Source organism: Suncus etruscus, chromosome 13 (genome assembly GCF_024139225.1).
Source record: "Suncus etruscus isolate mSunEtr1 chromosome 13, mSunEtr1.pri.cur, whole genome shotgun sequence".
NCBI classification, from domain to species: Eukaryota; Metazoa; Chordata; class Mammalia; order Eulipotyphla; family Soricidae; genus Suncus; species Suncus etruscus.
The window spans coordinates 65,982,332-66,003,433 of NC_064860.1; the positions used below are offsets into that span (position 1 = coordinate 65,982,332).

At 33.8% G+C, this 21,102-nt stretch overlaps 1 protein-coding gene across 1 annotated transcript in view; it reads right to left on the minus strand.

The window, feature by feature from the left end:
* The window catches only part of ROBO1 (roundabout guidance receptor 1), a 945,902-nt gene that overhangs the window by 134,224 nt on the left and 790,576 nt on the right, over window positions 1-21,102 (minus strand). The window contains 1 exon segment of the mRNA XM_049785492.1: window positions 10,758-10,915. Within this exon segment, the coding sequence (XP_049641449.1) occupies window positions 10,758-10,915 (158 nt within the window).

Here is a 21,102-nt window from a genome sequence, read left to right on the forward strand (position 1 = left end):
AAGTAGAGGGCTGAATGCCAAATTTGTGAAGGATCTGGAAGACACTGGGGGTTTGGATGGGATGTGAGTCAGCTGTTTTTTTTACCAAAAAAATCACACCAACAAGGGAAATCAAAGAAATCTACAAAGACACAAAGGAAGGAAAAGGACTGGAAAAAGTAGTGATGACATACTGCAGACAATTGCACCTCTTTAGCATGGGAATGAGAAATACTGGACAATTTTTTGAATTTTCGTAACTTCACCAATTATGCTAAAATTCTTCATTGGCTTAAGAAAAATAATATAAACGAGACTCTTCTCCTTATTTAAGATGACGCATATCTTAATGAAAATTGCATCACTCTCTTCATTAACGTATAATTGAATTTTAATTATTTTTATTCATATATGTTATATGACGTGGGAAACAACTGTCTAATTTTTTTCTCAGCACTGAGAGTTTTTTCCCTCTGCAACTGAGGATTTCAGCAAAAACAGAAAAATCCAGCATAAAAAAAATGGTTGTTAATACTGTGAGATTTATGTCTCAAAACAAAGATCAAAGTATGCTTTCTTCCTCATGCAAATCATAAATGTATATAATGACCTTTTATTCTATATTATTCAAAAAAAATAAATACAATTTTAATATGGTTAAGCAATAATTAATGCTAAAAATAAAATGGTATATGGTTTGATTATACTTTTAAAGGAAGTGAAGTGAATAATCTATAATATTTTCCTATCTTATAAATTAAAATTATAACCAATTAAATACTGTAAGACATGGTATTTTTATACCTTGCAACTTTGAGAACAGATAGAAAAAATAAAAGTAATCAAGCATAATTTATCATAAAGATTAATAAAAGTTATTCAATAATGTTTGTCACAGTTACATACAACTGCATATTTTAATCAGGTATTATCTAAATTTATGTTTAAAAAGAGAAATTTTAAGCAAGAATATATAAATGTCCCTTAAGGTAATTCAAGATTAAAATAGACAAAGATTTTTTATGAAGAAAGAATTAACACGAGATTCAGATTTGTGTTAGTATAGGTCTCTACAAATTTACTAAGTATCTACTTTAGTAAATTATTTTTAAATTCAACTTCCTATTTATAGATCATGTCTCATAATTGAATACTTTGAGCAATGACTATTTGAAATGTACAATTAACATCAGAATTAACTAATACAATGTTAACAGTTAAGTGCAAACATATAGAGTGGATTAGTTCACTGATTTATAATATTCATCTAGAAAAATCTCTTTCACCACAAATCAAATAACAAATTACTTATGAATATCTTTACCTAATCTTCTAAAATCTTCTGAGATTAAAAATTTGAGTATTCAGAATCATTTTAGCTTATATAAACTATAAATCTTTAATTGTATTTGATCTTTTATGTACCATTGCTAGTGAAAATACAAATATTGTACAAAAATTTTAATAAACTTTCATCACATTCTAGTCATAATATGAACACATTTTCAAATGAACCAAAACCAAATTCAAAACAGTTTAATTTTCACTGAAACTGTATGTTCTAGCATTAATTTTTTAAAAGGTACATTGTAGAGACTGAGTTGTCTATCTACAACTGTTATTTACAATTGTATCACAGTAGGCTTAAATATGTAGGAAAATATATAGTAAACTAAAAAGAGAATCATGGGTGAGAAAAGACAGGTGATCTCATGATCCCCATCCACTAATCCCTGTGCCCTCCCTTCAGTTTCTAACCAATTTGGTGTGAATGCATAATTTACTATATAGGGTTGTTTTGAGGATTAAAGTTGTACATATTATGTGTATATATCTATATATAGGCACACACATACACATGTGTGGCATGGTCAAATCAGGATATGGAACATAAGTAATTAGTAAATTCAGTATTTATTGTCTTTACTATTATACTTTTTTTTTTCAGGAGACTAACCTGAGTGGCATAATTGTGGCACAATGAAGAAAACAGGGTGCTTTGTGTGTATGTGTGTGTTTGTGTAATTTCTAATGGGATTAAATGAGGTAATAAGAACCATCTGGTAAATAGCAGGTGTTCAACATAGATCAACTATAGCTATCACTGCGACATAATGAAAAAGTTACTACTCTTTAATGCTATTTCTAAAATGCAATTTTACTGAGCCTTTGGGAAACATCTGGGCAGTCCTCAGAGGTTACTCACATATAAGTGCTCAGAAGTGTGTTTTCAAAAGTACTTAGGGTGACTATGGGGGCTGGAGATTAAATACAGTTAGATTTTATGAAAAGGTTATACTGATTTCAAAATTTGATTTTAAGTTTTCATATCAAAAACATTCAATTTTTTAAATTTATGTTATGACAGACTTAAGTAGACAAACTAAAAACAAACTTTAAATTCATCATGCCATAAAAGTTTACTGCTTGTTTACAATTTTTCAGTACTGAATATCATCGTACTTATCCACATTCATTTACCAAGCCCAATAAAAATTCGTATTTCAATTCATTAATTATTAATATTCACATAAAGTTATTATTTGTTGCTTTAAAAAAGTGATATCAATTTCCTAAATTTTGTGTAGGTAAAGTAAATTGCTCTTAATTCAGTTGGTAAAACCAAAGTACTGCTATGGGCTTACCCTTTCAATTATAAAAAATTGTTCCAAAACTTATAATAATTAACAAAATTAGATTTAATTTAGAAAACTTCCTCCATAAGAGATTAGCAATCTCTGTGCCTGTAAATCCTGTATCTATACCTAATATCTACAGTAATTCCTGTATCTACAGCTATGGCCAACACAACACAGAGATTCAAGAGAAAGATATTAGAGGGGCTGAAAGAAAGTACAGTGGGAAGGGACTTATCTTGCACAAGGCTGACCTGGGGGCAATCCTAGGCACCACATATAATTCTTGATTTTGCCAGGAGTAAGCAGAGCACAGTCAAATGTGATACAAAAAAAGAAAATAAAAATGAATGAATATTAGAAAGGAATGTCTCAAACACTGTGCAAATTGTGTGTACATTTACTGTTGTTCATATTCATACCAAATTTCTCATTTGCTATATAAGAAGTAAATGAATTCAACATAACCTTCTTATAAATGGTGCTTTTCTTCAGAAATATATAAAATACTATTTCACAAGTTTTGATAATAACTCTTCATTGCCAATAATAATCCAATCCATTCATAAGTTCCAAATTAGAACTTATAATCAAAGCCACAATCATATATCACTTCACACTAATTAGGCTGTGAAAATGATGAAAAAATCAAACATTAAAAAAGATTGGAGAGCTGGAACTCTGCACCCTGGTGATGGAACTGTAAACTGGTTCAGCTGCTATGGAAAAGGGACCAGAATCCCCTCCCCAATTTAAGAGTAGGAGCCAAAGAGATAGTACAAAAAGTTAAGATGCTTGACTGTGTAATGTGGCCAAGCCCACTTCAAGCCTCCAGCTACACATATGGTCCATGAGCAGTGCCAGAGGTCACTTCTGAGCCAGGAATAGTGCCTGAGCAGCATTGGTTATGCTCCAAAAAAATGGAAGAAAGAAATGTACCCCTCCAAAAAATGGAAGAAAGAAAAACTATACAATCTAGAAATTTTACATATGGAGATTTATCCAAAGAAGTAAAATTAATATACACACATTTTTGGTCATTGCAACATTATTTATATTACCCCAAAAATAAAAATAGGCCAATACCCAACCTTTTAAAATGAATAAGTAATTTAATAGTCAAATACTACTAAAAGAGATTAAATCCTTTCATTTACAACACCGATTGACTGTGAAGAAGATATATTAAGTTAAAAAAGTGCAAAAGGAAACAAATACCATATGATTTCAAAGTATTTCTTTTAAATAATCAACGAAAGAAATACAAATCCTTAGTTTCATTCAACAAAATCATGCTTACCAGAGAGGTTAAGGCTAGGTGTATTAAAAATCTATTGCATCTATTTGTAGATCTATTGCATCATTTGTATACACAATAAGCTTTCAACAGTAATTATCATAGGGGGAGGCAGATATTTAGATATAGTGTCAGACCTGAAATTTAACCCATAAGTGGTCAGTGTTATCCAATTTTTAAAAATTCAAAACAAACTAAAGTGTTTTTTTATGTGTTTTTTTTTGTTTGTTTGTTGGTTGGTTGGTTTTTGGTTCTGCCTCTTGTATTTTATTCAGCTAATACTATCCTGTAAATGATAAGATTGATACAAAATTAAGGCATTCAAAAATCTCAAAATTATGTGTGATGTCTATTTTTCAACAATATTTAGCTTTTTCTTTAATTCAAAGATAATTTCAGCTTTTTAACTTGACAAGAACAATTTTTAATATTTGCTGTTATTTTAAACTGATATTAAAATCAGGATTTTATACTCTTAGAAAATAATCTTGGATCTAAACATTATTTTTTTAAGTTGGTGAAAATAAACATTCACTTTTTAAAACATGTTTGAGTGTTGTTATGCACAAATGAGAAGAATCTTGTCCTCTGTTAAATAAATAAAATTTAATTTATTGATAATAATGGGTATGATTATAAGTCTCATGTATATAAAATAAATCTACTTAATCCAAGTTGCCACTTCAAAACAATTTTCACTTTAAATATAAGTATTTTAATCTAGAGAAAGAATGAATAAAGGAAACATTGAAAGAAAAGAAGGAAAGATGAAAGGAAGGAAGAAAGGAAAGAATAAAGAAGAGGAAAAGAGAAAAGAAAAAGGAAAAAAGAAAGGAAATAAGATAGGAAAAAAGGAAAGAAAGAAAAAGAAGGCAGGAAGGAAGGCAGGAAGGCAGGCAGGAAGGAAGGCAGGAAGGAAGGCAGGAAGGAAGGAAGGAAGGAAGGAAGGAAGGAAGGAAGGAAGGAAGGAAGGAAGGAAGGCAGGAAGGCAGGAAGGAAGGAAGGAAGGAAGGAAGGAAGGAAGGAAGGAAGGAAGGAAGGAAGGAAGGAAGGAAGGAAGGCAGGCAGAAAGGCAGGAAGGAAGGAAGGAAGGAAGGAAGGAAGGAAGGAGGAAGGAAGGAAGGAAGGAGGAAGGAAGGAAGATAGGAAGGAAGGAAGGAGGAAGGAAGGAAGGAAGGAAGGAAGGAAGGAAGGAAGGAAGGAGGAAGGAAGGAAGGAAGGAAGGAAGGAGGAAGGAAGGAAGATAGGAAGGAAGGAAGGAGGAAGGAAGGAAGGAAGGAAGGAAGGAAGGAAGGAAGGAAGGAAGGAGGAAGGAAGGAAGGAGGAAGGAAGGCAGGCAGGCAGGCAGGAAGGAAGGAAGGAAGGAAGGAAGGAAGGAAGGAAGGAAGGAAGGAAGGAAGGAAGGAAGGAAGGAAGGAAGATTTGAGGGAAGAACAGGGGAGGGGATGGAGAGGAGTATAGAAGAAAGGAGGGGACAGGAAAAGAGAGGAGAGTATAGGAGAATAAATAGAAGGAATAAAAACACTAGAGAAAAACAACAGCTAAGGCCTCTTACAAATTATTCTAACAATCTTTCTAAAGAATCCAAAAGATTCTCAAGTCAAGTAGGAAAAATATAAACTGCAATTCTCTTTTATATGTTCCTGGTTTATAATATTATGGATCAAACTTTGGCTCAGAATCCAGGTCAGTGTAAAATGAAATGACTTAAGAACATCAAAAAATACAGGTGCTGTGAACAATTCAATTACATATGTCCCCTTTTTATAGGGTGAGTCTTTGTTCTCACAGCTGGGAGAGTCATACTTCAACTTTTCAACAAAGAAAGTCACCACATTAAAGAACTTTAAAAATTCCTATATTCGGAGCCGGTGAGGTGGCGCTAGAGGTAAGGTGTCTGCCTTGCAAGCGCTAACCAAGGAAGGACCATGGTTCGATCCCCCGAGTCCCATATGGTCCCCCCAAGCCAGGGGCAATTTCTGAGCCCTTAGCCAGGAGTAACCCCTGAACATTAAATGTGTGGCCCCCCCCAAAAAAAACAAAAAAACACAAAATTCCTATATCCAAAACTAGAAATAACCATGTAATCTTCACTTGTCTTTTATAAAGATATTTTATATGCTTTAATCTCCTGAACATCTATATTCAACACACTTGGCAAAGTCCATTAACAATAGAAATAAAAACAACTTATCGGAAAAAAAAATAGGCATAGGAAGAAGACTTACATAAAATATCTTATATACAACATCTCTAAAAACTTTACTTTCAATTTGGGAAAGAGTGGAAATAATGTCAGGCATTCTGTTTTTGTTTTAAGTTTTTGTTTAATTACTGAATTTTAGTATTGCCTTGAGAAAATAAAACAAAAACAATTATGATGTGTGCAGGAAAAGTAATTTTGAAACCAAACTGCTTATTTTCCATCTCCTCATTCACTGCATGTATTCTCTACCTCTACTGGTTTATCAGTTTAACAGTTATAATTTATACAAAACACACAGATGGTCACAGAAATAGTAAAAGTTTCAGATGTTACAACTTCCTAGCATATGGAACACTATCGTGGATTATCATTTTGGCAGCTTTAAAGTGATTTTATAATTATTTATGTTAACATCTTGGCTTTCTTCCATAGTCACTAGTTATTGCAAGTTGTTTGGTATCTTACTGAAGGTGATTCCTATAATGACTCTGAAATACCAATGAGGTGGAGGAACAGATCCTTTCCCTAGAGTTAGCAAACCCCAATAATACATTGTAAATGAGGATCTGTTAATACAGTAAAAATTTTGTCCCAAACAATAAAATATTCTTCTAATACAGTATCACTAAAGGAATTTAAAAAAAATTTTTAAATAAAATCTACTAAACTGTTATAAAATTGTTAATATCACAAGAACACACTCATGAGCACAGAAACAAATACAACTTTGAAGACAGGCATTTTTAAAATGAAAGACTACAATCACCTTTATCTTTTATCTACTATATGAGATGCAATAGAAAAGAACTCTCCTCTACCAAACTTCCAAGTCATTCCAATGCCCCTTGAATTAGTTTTACTGACAGCATCTTTCTTAAGGTCACCCATGACAGAGCACTAAATTATACAATTTGACAGCCAATTCCTAATCCCTATAATATTTGATGTACCAGCTGCAAATGGATGATTCACTGCCACCTCCTTAAAACACTGTCTCCACTTGTTTGCCTTTCTGGTTTTCCTCCTTCTCACTTCTCCCTCTCAGTCTTCACTGCTATTTCTGCCCTATATAATCAATCCCTCAGTGATTTAAGGATCCTGTGTTTCTTTATGATATGTACTTACTGATAACTCCTACAATCACCAGTTACAATAGAAGGTAACAAAAAAATTACACACAACTTAATATGCAATTACTTATCATAGGGTCTACAAATGCATCATGGAGAAAATGGTACAGGATTGAGAGACACTGGATCTTAGTGTCTTCCATGTGGCAATTATTATTTTTTTGTTTGTTTATTTGTTTTTAGGGTCACACCCAGCAGTGCTCAGGAGTTACTCCTGGCTCTACACTCAGAAATTGCTCCTCGGGAGACCATATAGGATGCCGGGATTCAAACCACCGACCTTCTGCATGCAAGACAAATGCTATCTTCCCGGCCCCCCATGTGGCAATTATTCTTTAGGATTTATTCTTTGGCATTATTCATATTGCCTCCTTGGCTGCCACATAATATTCTTTACTTGGGGAAAGGAGAACACCCAGGCTTACTCCTGGATAAGGTTTCAGGGATCTTTTCTGGTACGGCTTAGGAAATAAAACATGGACCTGTTGCATACAAAGCAAGCCCTACTCACTGTACTATCTCTCCAGTCCTTGGTTGCCAAATAATAAATAAAGTATTGGCGGGCTACTCATTAGTATTTCATTCCTTTAATTTCTAGTCACAGCCCATAAAGCTGAGCTAGTTAAATTGGTCTCCCCCACAGCAAGGAAGCTGGGAAGCAGTGTCTTTCATCTGCCCAGGAGGAGGACATGACTGCATCCTAATGAGAACTCTTGTCTACCACAACTCATTTTTCATTTTTCCAGCCTCAACTCTGGAAGTCTGACTCATGTTTCCAACTGTCTATCTGACATTGATACTTTGGATAACTAATGCAAATTTCTAATTACAATGTCTGACCTCCTTCTACCCCCCATGTTGAATATTATATTTTGATAATTATTGGCATCTTGATCTTTTTACTTGCACAGATCAACTAATCCCTAACTTCCTTTTCTCACTAGGCACATCTAAAATTCTAGCAAATTCTGGGGTTTTTTGCTTCAAAGAAGTTCACAATCTGACCACTTACTATGTCCCTCTTCTAGACTGGCTTCCAGTGCAAAAGCTCATAATTGTTATATTTCCCTCATCTTATTCAAATTGCAGTGACTGCTTTGTTTTTTTTTGGGGGGGTGGGGGGTTTGGGCCACACCCGGTAACGCTCAGGGGTTACTCCTGGCTATGTGCTCAGAAGTTGCTCCTGGCTTGGGGGACCATATGGGACACCAGGGGATCGAACCGCAGTCCGTCCAAGGCTAGTGCAGGCAAGGCAGGCACCTTACCTTCAGCGCCACCGCCCGGCCCCTGCTTTGTTTTTTAATAACACTACTTTAAGTGTTAAAAATATACTTTTGGTCCAGAGTTGTAGCAGATAGGCCAATCTAGAATCAAACCCCAGAAATTCCATATGATCTCCTGAGTGAACCCTGAGTTGTCTGCACATAAAATTTTTTGTTTTGTTTGGTCTTCAGGTTTAGGGGCCATATCTGGTTATACTCAGGGCTTACCCCTAATTTGTACTCAGGGATCACACCTGGTTGGTCATTCTCAAGGGCCACAGGCAGCACCAGGGACCAAAACATTTTGTCGTATGCAAGATAAAGTTTTAAGCCCTGTACTGTCTATTCCTCCAGACCCTACATAGAAATTTTTCCATGTACCTATAGAGCAGTTTTTCTCTATTTTTTTAGATCTTTATATAAAACATTTTCTAATTACCTATTGAAAAAAGAAATCCTACATCACACCTAATTCACTTGCCTACTCCTCTTCACAATTACATTTTTATAGACTATTATAACCACCAATATCCTACTATCTTGCCCATTTTTGTTTTATCTGTGTGCTCACAAAAATGTAAATTCTAGAATGGTTAAGGCTGAAGAGGTAGGACACTGGTATGGCATTTCCTTTCATAGGGTCAACTTAGATTTGATCCCTGGCACCACACGGTCCCCCAAGCTAAATGACGAATGATCCCCGAGCATGGAGCTAAGAATAAGTTGTGTATAAAGACCCAAACCAAAAAAAAAAAAAAAAAAAAAAAAGTAAATTAAAAAAGGACACTCAGCCATTTTTGTTTACTTAATGCTTCATTTCTTTTTGTTTGTTTTTGTTTTTCTTTGGGCCACACCCATTTGATGCTCAGGGGTTACTCCTGGCTAAGCGCTCAGAAATATCCCTGGCATGGGGGGACCATATGGGATGCTGGGGGATCGAACTACGGTCCTTCCTTGGCTAGTGCTTGCAAGACCTTACCTCTAGCGCCACCTCACCGGCCCCATTAATGCTTCATTTCTAAAGCTGAGAATTTTGTTATTATTGTCTTAAACATATATACAAAATATTAACATACAATCCTTTCAATCTGTGAGAAAAAAATATGGATAACAATGATTTTTATGTGTTTGCACAATTAGGTTAGGAAAATGAGAATTACACTTAATTCATTAATTTATTCACAATGTTTGTACTTCAGGAAACTACCATAATCATACATACATTTTCAAGGAATTTGTTATTTCTAATAAAAAATATGTCAGTATTTACAATATATTTTTATGTCAGTATCATAGTGTTTACTTTACCACATGCAGGTCACACTGACACAAGAATCGTCAATGCTTCTTAAAAGTTGAACTAGATCATCCTTAACTCAAGTCCTAGAATTTAACAAGTCTTTGAGAGACTCATTCTAATTCAGAGGTGTGTTGAAAAAGTACTGAATTTCCTTTCAATGTGCCTAAAATATTTACCTTCTCTGTCTTCCTCTATCACTAAATTCCCATATTCATCTTCTAACTGGTTGTTTGGAAGGGAAAGTGCAATTATTCAGTAAGATTATAAGGTCTGTGCCATAAATTTGTTCTTCTATACTTAGCATTGACTTTTTCTTTGCATTTGCTCCTGGGGAACTTTAAATCTTCAACAATGAACACAGTGTGTGTGTGTGTGTGTGTGTGTGTGTGTGTGTGTGTGTGTGTGTGTCTGTGTCTGTGTGTCTGTGTGTGTGTGTGTGTCTGTGTGTGTAACAACATAGCTACAAGCATTTTAATTTGGAATGAGATAAATAATTCTAACCATCTTTCAGTAAGATAATTGATTTTTAGAAGCAATACTGAAACTCCATAAAATAAAAAAAATTTAAGAGGGAAAATTAAAAACTTCTGAAACAATTTAGGAGGCTCTCCAGCAACCCACCATATTGCAGATATTTTTTACAATAATGCTTACTGTCACACATAAAAATGCGATAGGCTCTGAGTTGTGATAATGAAGTCTTACATGAAAGGGTAAACTGTAAAACATGAACATAGTCATTATGGCTTTCTTTTGCTGATCCTCAAACAGACCTTGCATTTCCTTCCCTCTTTTCATGCCAACACAGGGGAAATGGAAATATCTTCATTTGAAAAGAAGACTTGAAAGTGGGAGCTAATGCAGTTCTTGACTTAAAAGAACATACTTCACTCCTCTTTTTCTTTGCTGATCTATCAATGCTTTCGGCTACTGAATCAGATACTCACAGTTATTCTTTCATCTTTATCATCCAGGGGGGAGCCATCTTTTTTCCATGAAATAGTGGGTTCTGGATGGCCTCGTGGAGGCTGGCATTCCATCACTGCAGGCTCCCCAACTGCCACCATGACATCGGAAGGATTTTGTCTGAAGTCATCCCGGAGAACTGCAGGAACGAGATGAAATCGTTATGCTCAAGAGCAGTCTTTAATCTCTGAACTTCAAAAGTGGCATTTATTAAGACAGACTACTGCAAATAGCTATCACAATACATGTTGGAGAATCTAGTTCTACATATGGATATGTGCAATTTCATAAAGATATCTTCCTTTAAGTCTACACAATGGGGATAATTTGCTATTCTGTATAGGCAAGTGGGCAAGAAAATTCGCCATTCAATGTCCATCACTGTCAGTATTTGATTTCTTTTAAACTTGCATTTCTTTTATCTTTACTCCCTATGTTTCTGTTACATGTGAATCAATATAACAAATCCTGCTCTTCTATTTCCAAGAAACATCTGGATGCTATGCTTTCTTATTAAACAAATTATATATTCATATATACAAAATATTTAAATGTAATCAGTTAAATACAACTTAAATATGCTTATTATGGAATTCCAGGAATATTTGCAAAAGAACATCATTCAAAATGCTGTATTTTCCCACTGTCAGTAAACGAGGGAGACTGTTAAAAAATACCATTGGAGCAGGAGATAGTGCAGAGGTGAAGACACCTGCAATGCAAATGGCAGACTCTGGTCAGGTCTCTAGCACCTTGGTCCCTAGACATCACCAAGAGCAATCCTGGAAGTCACTAAACTCCATTAGGAGTGACCCTTGAACTATGCGGGGTGTAGTCTCAAACATCCCAGACTTCCTAGAAAGTACTAATAAAACTAATCACTACCAAGATTTTCACTTTCCCTATCCAACCTTTTGTGGAGGTTGTTACTTGGTATATACATTATATATATAACATTATATTATATATTACATTAACTGAATTCTTAAACACATTCAAGAGATTTTTTAACTCCATTTATATTTTCAATTCTACATTGTAAAGGTAAAATACTTATGGCAATTTCCCTTTGTATACTAATGCTACCCTAACATGCAAAAAACAAGCAGAATTATTCACTTTTTAAGTATTGAAATAAAATATGAAAACAAGCCAAATAGTTTATTTTTTCAAAGAAGTTCAAATAATAAAACTGGCTTTACTATTTTATTAACATCACAAAAATACGAATTGTTTGGCACCTATCTTAAACAAGTACAATGTTTACTAGGTAAGTAATCTGAATCACATGATAATACCCAAGTAGTCATACAAAGACATAGTTCAACACAAATTTCAAAATATTAAAACTTCTTCCACGCAATTTTGCCCAAGTGAATAAATGTGAATGGTTTTAGTAATATAATTGAAGATAATACTTAAATTTCACTGGTATGGTAGGTAAATTTAGAAAGGTAGATAAGAAATGATTCTGGTTATTTATCTTTTAAATATAATGAACTAAATACTTGCCTGTCAATTTTGTACTGGTCTAGAAGTTTGTCCACTCTAAAGGTATTTAAACATTAATTTTCATTGATCTCTTTGATTTTTCATAATCTCATTGATTTCACTGATATCAAAGTGTTACTTCATAGATAAATTAAACAGTCTCAAAACTTCCAACTTAGGCAAACATATTTTTATATTTTTCACAGTTTTGTTTTCTAAATCCTTTCTTCCATATCAATTAAATAATATGGGTACATCATAACTCATACTATTCACTAAAAATGGTATTTTGGGAGGGAGGATACTCAGGAATGACCTTTAGAAGTGTTTAGTTCACTGTGCATTGTGCTAAAAAATGAACTGGATTGCATGACTAGCAAGAGCTTATATCCTACATAAAGTGCTTTGCCAATCAGACTTAACATATACAAATGTATATACTGAGAAAATTTGGGCACAATGTGACTATGTTAGAAACTAGAAAATAGTAAGAATTACAATTCATCTTCGGAAAAGATAGTAAGAGTAAAGAAGAAAGTATCATAAACCATACCACGATAATATTAGTCACTAAAACATACATAGACACTAATTTTATTGAATTGGAGTAGACATAACTCCAGTTTACCATAACCATGTAATAAGAAAAAATAAAACCTCAAAATTCATACATTTACATGTCTACAGGGTGGTCTCACAAAGCACCATAAATAAAATATAAGATTTGTAGAAAAATATGATTTTATCTTAGAAAGAATATGCCCCTTTGTAAAATCTATGTCAAATTATTATTAAATTAATCTGTGCTAACATCTAAAAAAATAAAATGTTTTCCCCTCTAACACCTTAAAATATTATAATGTAAAATAAATTTTAAATAAAAATAATTTGTACAACTTTTTTATTTGGTAAGCTGTCTACCAACTTGGTCACAATATATCTTATTTAAATATTGAGATACTATCTAAAAATGAAATGTTTCAAAAATATCAAAGATCTAAGTCAAACAAATCAAGTTTTTACCCTCATGTACTATGTTATTTACGCATTTTACAGAACATAATGAAAAGATAACAAATGTAATCCATTAGAGATAGTTGTTTAGATAATGCTCATGTAATTATTTTTGCAGCTGTAAAGTATAAAACTCTAGTACTGCTGATGGCTTCAGGCAACTCTGCCTGAATTCAATTCATAAAGTTATGAGTTGAAAACTTTTTTCTTTTATAAAAGCCAGTTTTCTTCTTTATGCTAGTCTTAAACATTTCCTTTTGGGAAAAAAATAGCATGTGTCACATTAAATAAAATGATATGTACTTTTAATTATGTTATGTTTTCTTTACAATTCATGTATATATTCAAGAAATTAAGATTAAAATCAAATTCCAATGATTGGCAACATTTTGGCAGGAAAGCCAAAAATATCCTCAAAGATAAATCTTTTAAAAGAAATCTCCGATTTCCCCCTTTCTAATATCTCTGTGAATCAAAATGAATATTTCAAATGGACTTTTTTTTGTGATTTAGAATATGCAATTAGAAATTGTGAAATGAGAGTTACAGAGAAATAGGTAAATGCCTTGCAAGTGTAAGGTCATAAGTTCAAATCCACAGTACTGCCACATGCAATACACTTTATCCTAGAAGATTTGTTCCCTATGATCCCTATTATCGCGATGTCTGGTCACAACACAACCAGGCCCGAGCAAACACCACAAAAGAGTGCAACCCCAGCATGAACCAGAACTATTAAGATGTGCAATAACCAATACTAGGAATAAGACCTGTAGTAAGGGAGAGGACCACAGCAAAGCCCAATGTTCACTACAACTGGCACTTGTATACCTCAGGTAGAGTGCTGCCAACAAGCATATATGGAAGCACAACTAAAGGAGAGCACCTCAGCAAAGTGTGTTTGTATACAATCTGACCACCATCCTTCTGAGTACTACAGAGAAAATATGTAGCTAGGTGTGTGTGTGTGTGTGTGTGTGTGTGTGTGTGTGTGTGTGTTTGAAGAGAGAGAGAGATCCATGATCACCATGACAACAAGACAATAAAAACAAAGAGAAGGGAAGGAATTTTAAAAATCTGTAAAAATATATTTAAACATATAAATATTTATAAAATATAAACATATAAATAAATAAAATTAAATAAATATTAATAAAATGAATTAATAAATAATATAAATGAATATATAAAATATAAATAAATATATAATATAAATATATATAAAGGACTGGAGCAATAGCACAGCAGAAAGGATTTTTGAAAAATCTGTAATATATACATATATACATACATATAATATACATATATACATATGCACACAAGCGTGCATGTGCACGCGCGCACACACACACACACACACATATAAAGAGCTGGAGCAAGAGCACAGCAGATAGGGCACCAGGTTTGAATCCTTGGTATCCCATATGGTCCCCTGAGCCTGCCAGGATTGATTTCTGAGCTCACATCTAGGGGTAGCCCCTATGCATCACTGCATCCCAGCAGATGGATGGATGGATGGATGGATGGATGGACGGACGGACGGACGGACAGACAGACAGACAGACAGACAGACAGACAGACAGACAGACAGACAGACAGATAGATAGATAGATAGATAGATAGATAGATGATTGATATATAGACTAGATAGATATACATTATATCTATTTGTAGTTTTACTTTTAGTTCAAAACATTTCACAGAAGTCTTAAAGTACAAGTTCAAAACTCTAACAATTCTTAAAACAAAACATAACACTAAACCTTAAAATCATACCAGTAAATTAAATTATTTTATTAGTTATTTTAACCTATTTAAAAACGCTGACAAGATAATGTATAAAATAATATTCCATAAATTATAACCACTTAATACCACTGTGATCTTATTTTTTGTCTTCATATTTGTTTCTGTTTTAGGGTGACATCATGCTGTGCACAGGGTTTAACCAGAGCTCAACCCTCAGAGATCATCCTGGATCATCAAGGATCGATTATGGGTGGTCACATGCAAGGCAAGTGCCTTCCCCACTTAACTATTCTCTGGTTTTAATAGCTTCTAAAATTAAATATATGTTTTCTGCCTAGCTGAAATATTACTTTCAAATAAGAAACAGAAGTTGTCTAAAGTAACTTAATACAGACTAGTAAAAATACATTTTTCCAATTTGACACTAAATATATCTATGACCGCACTTCAATAAATATCATGACATCTTTTATTTGTATACTTTTATATTCCAAAACACTAAAATATGCTTTTTTTTTAATTCTGAGAGAAAATACGCTGGCAAATGCACTTATTTTCTTAATATGATAGCTTTTGAAGACTGTACAAATTTCTGAGGCTTTATATTTAGAAAAGCATACTTTTTTGGAGGAAGGCACACAGGATGGTGCTCAGAACTTCTGGCTCTGTGCTCAGAAATCAATCCATGTAGACTCGTGGTACCATATTGAATACTGGAAAATAAACCCAAGTGCACTGTATGCAAGGCAAGCACCTTATCCACTCTATTATCTCTCCATTCCTGAAATAGTGCTTTGATCTCCTAAATTGATATGTCCTCAAAAATTTAATGTGGATGCTGGATATCACTCAAATCAAGCTAACAATTAAAATAAAGCACTGTAAATAAAAGAGGTAACTATCAGAAGAAGAAATTTAATTCAGAGCCAGAGATATAGCACAGTGAGTGATAGGGTGTTTGTCTTGCATGCAGCCAACCCAGGATGGGCCCAGGTTTGATTCCCAGCATCCCATATCGTCCACCAGCCTGCTAGGAGTGATTTCTAAGTACAGAGCCAAGAGTAATACCTGAGTCCACTGAGTGTGGCCCAAAAACAAACAGAAGAAGTGGGAGGAGGAGGAGGAGGAGGAGGAAGAAGAGGAAGAAGAGGAAGAAAAGAAATTTAATTAACAACAATCAGTTCATATATTTTAAACAATATATGAGGAGGTATGAGATTACTAACATATAGTTACAAGTTTCTGTGTTGTGTTGGTCTGCAGAAAGGAGCACTCCATCATGATTCATTTTTTTCTCCAAAACTAAATTCGAGCTTAAACCACATTCCCATTTTGCAGAGTCATATTCAGTATCATGCTATTTCCAATGAAAAGCCTCAAACTATCTCTATGCATCACAATTTAATTATTTCTCTTCTACATCAACAACAGACCAAGTTAGTTCCTCAAAATTATCACAATTGTACTGAGTCATCAAAGGAAAATCCAGGTTAATGTGGGAGATCAAAGTTAAAAATCAGTGGTAATTATTTGTTGTTGTTTTGGGGCCACACCCAGTGACCCTCAGGGGTTACTCCTGACTGCGCTCAGAAACTGCTCCTGGGACAAGGGACCATATGAGATGCCAGGGATAGAACCACGGTCTGTTCTTGATCAGCCACGTGCAAGGCAAATGCCCTACAACTGCGCCATCACTCTGGCCCCAAAATCTGCAGTATTTTTCAGAGTAAAGAGCATGCTTGAATAAATTGACATTTATATAGTTAAAATCCAGCAAATGTGGATTTTGAGAGATTAGCAAAAAAATATACTGTCAAAGTAAGTTAAGTTGCTAAAATCACATGTTCTAAGTTAAAGAGATGTCAGTAGCTCACTAGATGTTTGCATTTTACACACTTTAAACTATAAATTAAACGGATTATTAACAGAAAATTCAGTATTTGTAAAATACCGTTTTATACAGTATTATTGCAAATGTTTATTTAGGATTCAGAAAACAGAAGTTGGGAATTTCAGAATCCCAGCATATATCCTTCCAGTATGCTGTGATTTTAATTAGTACATTTATAATGACTTAGTTATTTCCATACAAAACAGAGTTTTACACTCCATCTTGCTAGGGTTTTTATGAAGACTAATTATTTAGTGTTTGTACAGGACTTGCAATTTATATGGTGCATTACATCTGCAAAGAAGTATTAGTATTAGTCATTATGTAAGGAATTGCCAAATTTCTCAGCTGCCTGTACAACTGGAAAGGAAGACAAAGAATGCCATTGATGAGGGTTTCTAAGTGCTAGAGCAAAAGTCACACTCAGGAGTAGCCTGCTAGGGTTAAAAAAACACAGACAGAATGAGGCCATCAAGCTATGGGATCCGAACTGGAGCAAGACAGCCATGTGTTCTTTCTTTTATAAAGTTTAACTTTCCAATTAGGGGTCTGCACTGAAAGAGACCTTGAACAAAGGAATGTACTTATTGTGCTACTCTAGTACAGGCAACTTGTTTTCATCACCTCCAAATCCCCAGTGCCCAGAATAATGTAGAATACATAGTAGGCTATTCTGAAAATGTTTACAAGATAACTAACCACTGTGTGCTCAGTATTACATGAAATGATGCTAAAATTTCTTTGAGTTCTATATTTCTGCTGCTCAGGATTTTGGAATTAGTCAACAGCCAGTGAAATGCACAGGAAAATATAGACTAAAAATTGTGAGATATGGGGCCCGGAGAGATAGCACAGCGGCGTTTGCCTTGCAAGCAGCGGATCCAAGACCAAAGGTGGTTGGTTCGAATCCCCGGTGTCCCATACGGTCCCCCGTGCCTGCCAGGAGCTATTTCTGAGCAGACAGCCAGGAGTAACAACCCCTGAGCAATGCCGGGTGTGGCCCCCCAAAAAAACAAAAAAAAAATGTGAGATATGCATTAAGAAATGGCAGAGACTAATAAGGAGCATGGTGATAAGTAAGACATTGAAGAAGTAACAATAAAGTAGAAGCCAAAAAGAAAGGGCAAATATTTATACTAGTGGACTGCAGGCAAAGTAAATAATCCAACATAAAGTAAAAAAACTCTTTGATAAATGAACGAAAAAAGAGTGGGTACAGGTATAGGGCAATGATTGACAGGGCTACAAACACAATGTTTGCAGAGGAAGTAGAGTCTATATTTGCTATATGGCAGCCCTGATAAAAGGTCAGATTTCACTTCATTCTCATGTATACTGGTCCATTGGACTTTAAGAGAAGTTGTCCTATAAAATATTTATTATATTTATATTCATGAAAAAAATCTGTAAATAAAGAGCGAAATGAAAATGGAAGTGAAACAATTATAAGGCAATTACATCAATTAAGTTGAGAAGTAATAATGGTTTTATATTAAAACAATGGTATTCATTTTTGTGAATGTTTATTTGGAGTAGGGAATAAAAATGATTGAGTTGGAGTTGGCAGAGAGAAAACTATCAATAAGGACTTCTGAGTAGAGTAACTGAACATAACATTTTTGTGGAATAGGATGACATGCAGTCATATACGAAGATTCTTTCAATAGGAAATGTATATACATGTTTATATATGGTATATGAATAATATATATATGTCAATAAGATGACATAATTTTGAATTATAGAAATAATGGTAAAATCATTGTATAAATTAAAAATTTTACTGTATCAAATGAAATGTTTTAATTTTCATCTGCTTGTGTAATTTTAGTACTAGAGTCCAAATCTTAATTGCTTCTGAACACCATCACTTTCTTGAACAACTAATTTATAGTGCAATTTATATGAAGGTGTTAATTTAGTTGGAAGCATATCACATAACTTTAAACAGGTTAAGATTCAAAGTAGTACATTTTATTATGAATATATACACATAGGTGATTGTATATAGGATATATATGACCAATAATAACTGGTACAATGTGGTGGCATCCACTCATATCAGCAAATTGTAGTATGAGTTCACTAGACTATTTTGTTCAGGGTATAAAACAATTCAAAACATTGCCAAGGCCATACATAAGCATAATTTACTCTCTACATAAAAGAAAATCAATAACTCATTAAAATAAAATTCCTTAGTAATATGCTGACTCACCAAATTCTAACAGATTTATGTCAGATTCACTCATTTGTTCATTCGGTGAATGTACTGAACATTATATTTCAAGGTTATGGCTAATAATCAATTCCTGCTTTCAAGGTACTTCTTCACTTTTTCCTTTCCTTTTTTATTCTTTTATGACATAATGTTTTACTCAGTTGAAACTTCAGACAAAAGTTTACTATAAAAATCCAACAAAGAGGGTACAATTTCATTTCTCCATCATGAGCTCTTTTTCTGAAAAATTCTTACCTAGGGGGTAACTATGAGAATATGAGGGAATGAGAGTGATTAAATAATCTTCTCTGTCACCCATATCTGTTTTCTATTCAGTGAGTCAAAGTGAGAAATTTGGGATCTGAACTTGATTTCAGTGGATACCAAGCAATCAAGGATGGCCCTCTAGGATAGAGATCCTCAGACCTGAGTTTGTCTTGGTGATATATAGAAAAACACTTACAGTGTCATCTTAAAACATCCTGACTTTCCTCACCTTGAATTGGAGTGTGCAAATGTTTGTCATTCCTTACACTTAAAATTATGATTCAATAGCTATGACTCAAACACACAAAAATGTTAATGTAGAAAAATGTGTATGAGCATCCATGTGTGTTTGATATAATAGCACCGCATGAAAATGACTCATTGCCCAATGATAGATAAATGACTGGAGAAAGAAGTAATGGTCTATATACACAATGGAATACTATCATGCTGAGCAAAGTATAGTTGCTGAGAAAGACAAATACCAGATGACCTCATTCATCTATGGTGTACAAGGAAACAAAACCAGGGAAAAGACAATAAGGAATACTGGCAACCCCTTGAACTTGAATTTTAATACTAAATACCAAAGGGAAGAGCACTGACTAAAGGTGACATAAGGGAAATGGTAGAGGGTCATAAAAATTTTGTTGTGGAAGGGAGCAATAATTTTGTACATCAGTACCATATTCTCTAATACCAATGTAATCATCTAACCCCAATTATAATAAAATTATAAAAGATTAAAACCTCCCCGAATTAATGGCTTAATGAACCTATATTACTACAGTTTATAAAACATAACGTACATATTGTTAAGCATAATTTCTCCGGAGTTACCCTCCAACCAACTTGCAAATAAAAAAGCAAACCTGGGCCCTAATATTCAAGGTTGTATAATGAATTGCTAGAAATGTCAGGCTAGATCGCTAAGCAAATGTTTTCAAACTTTATTATAATAATATATGTTTCTGATGTTAAAAAAAATGAGAAAATTTTCTAATTAAATTATTTTTGAGAAACAAAGGGAGTTGTAAAATCAAACAAACTAAACAAAGTGTCATGTGTTTTTGTTTTCCCTGAATCGCCATGGGAGCATCAATTCTACAAGACAAAAGATCATTTTTTTTTTTTACCGATTTTTAGGGTTTCTAAAAGTTACAGCTTTTTGAGAGAAAAATCTTACAGTTAGGGTGATCTTGTTAAAATCTCCTAGTAAATAGGAACAACCAGAGAAAATGGTGCTAATTAAAATAAAAAACAAATCACACTGATTATCTTTTGTGCAGCTTCATTAAGATGGTCAATTTCACTCCCTGTCTTCAATCAAAAAGAATATTAAGGTGATAAAGGAAATTAAGTGTAAATTAGCACACAAAGGGACGGTTTCCAAACAATGGGAATCTTTAATTGGTGACAAAGTGCCCTAAATTACTGTTGTTGTTCCCCAATATAATAACTCATTAATTTTATCTTTACCTATGACAGATTTCTGAATCTTCATAATAATAATGGCAAATTCTTAACAGAGTTTTCACTCTTCGGGGAATGAGATAAACATATAATTATGTAACTGTATGAGATGCTTTTTCCTTAACAAGGACACAGACCTTGAATTCACTCAACCTTCAGCTCTGGCAGATTGCTGATAGCTGGATTTATGTTAACCAGCCCTGATATAAAGATACTAGGG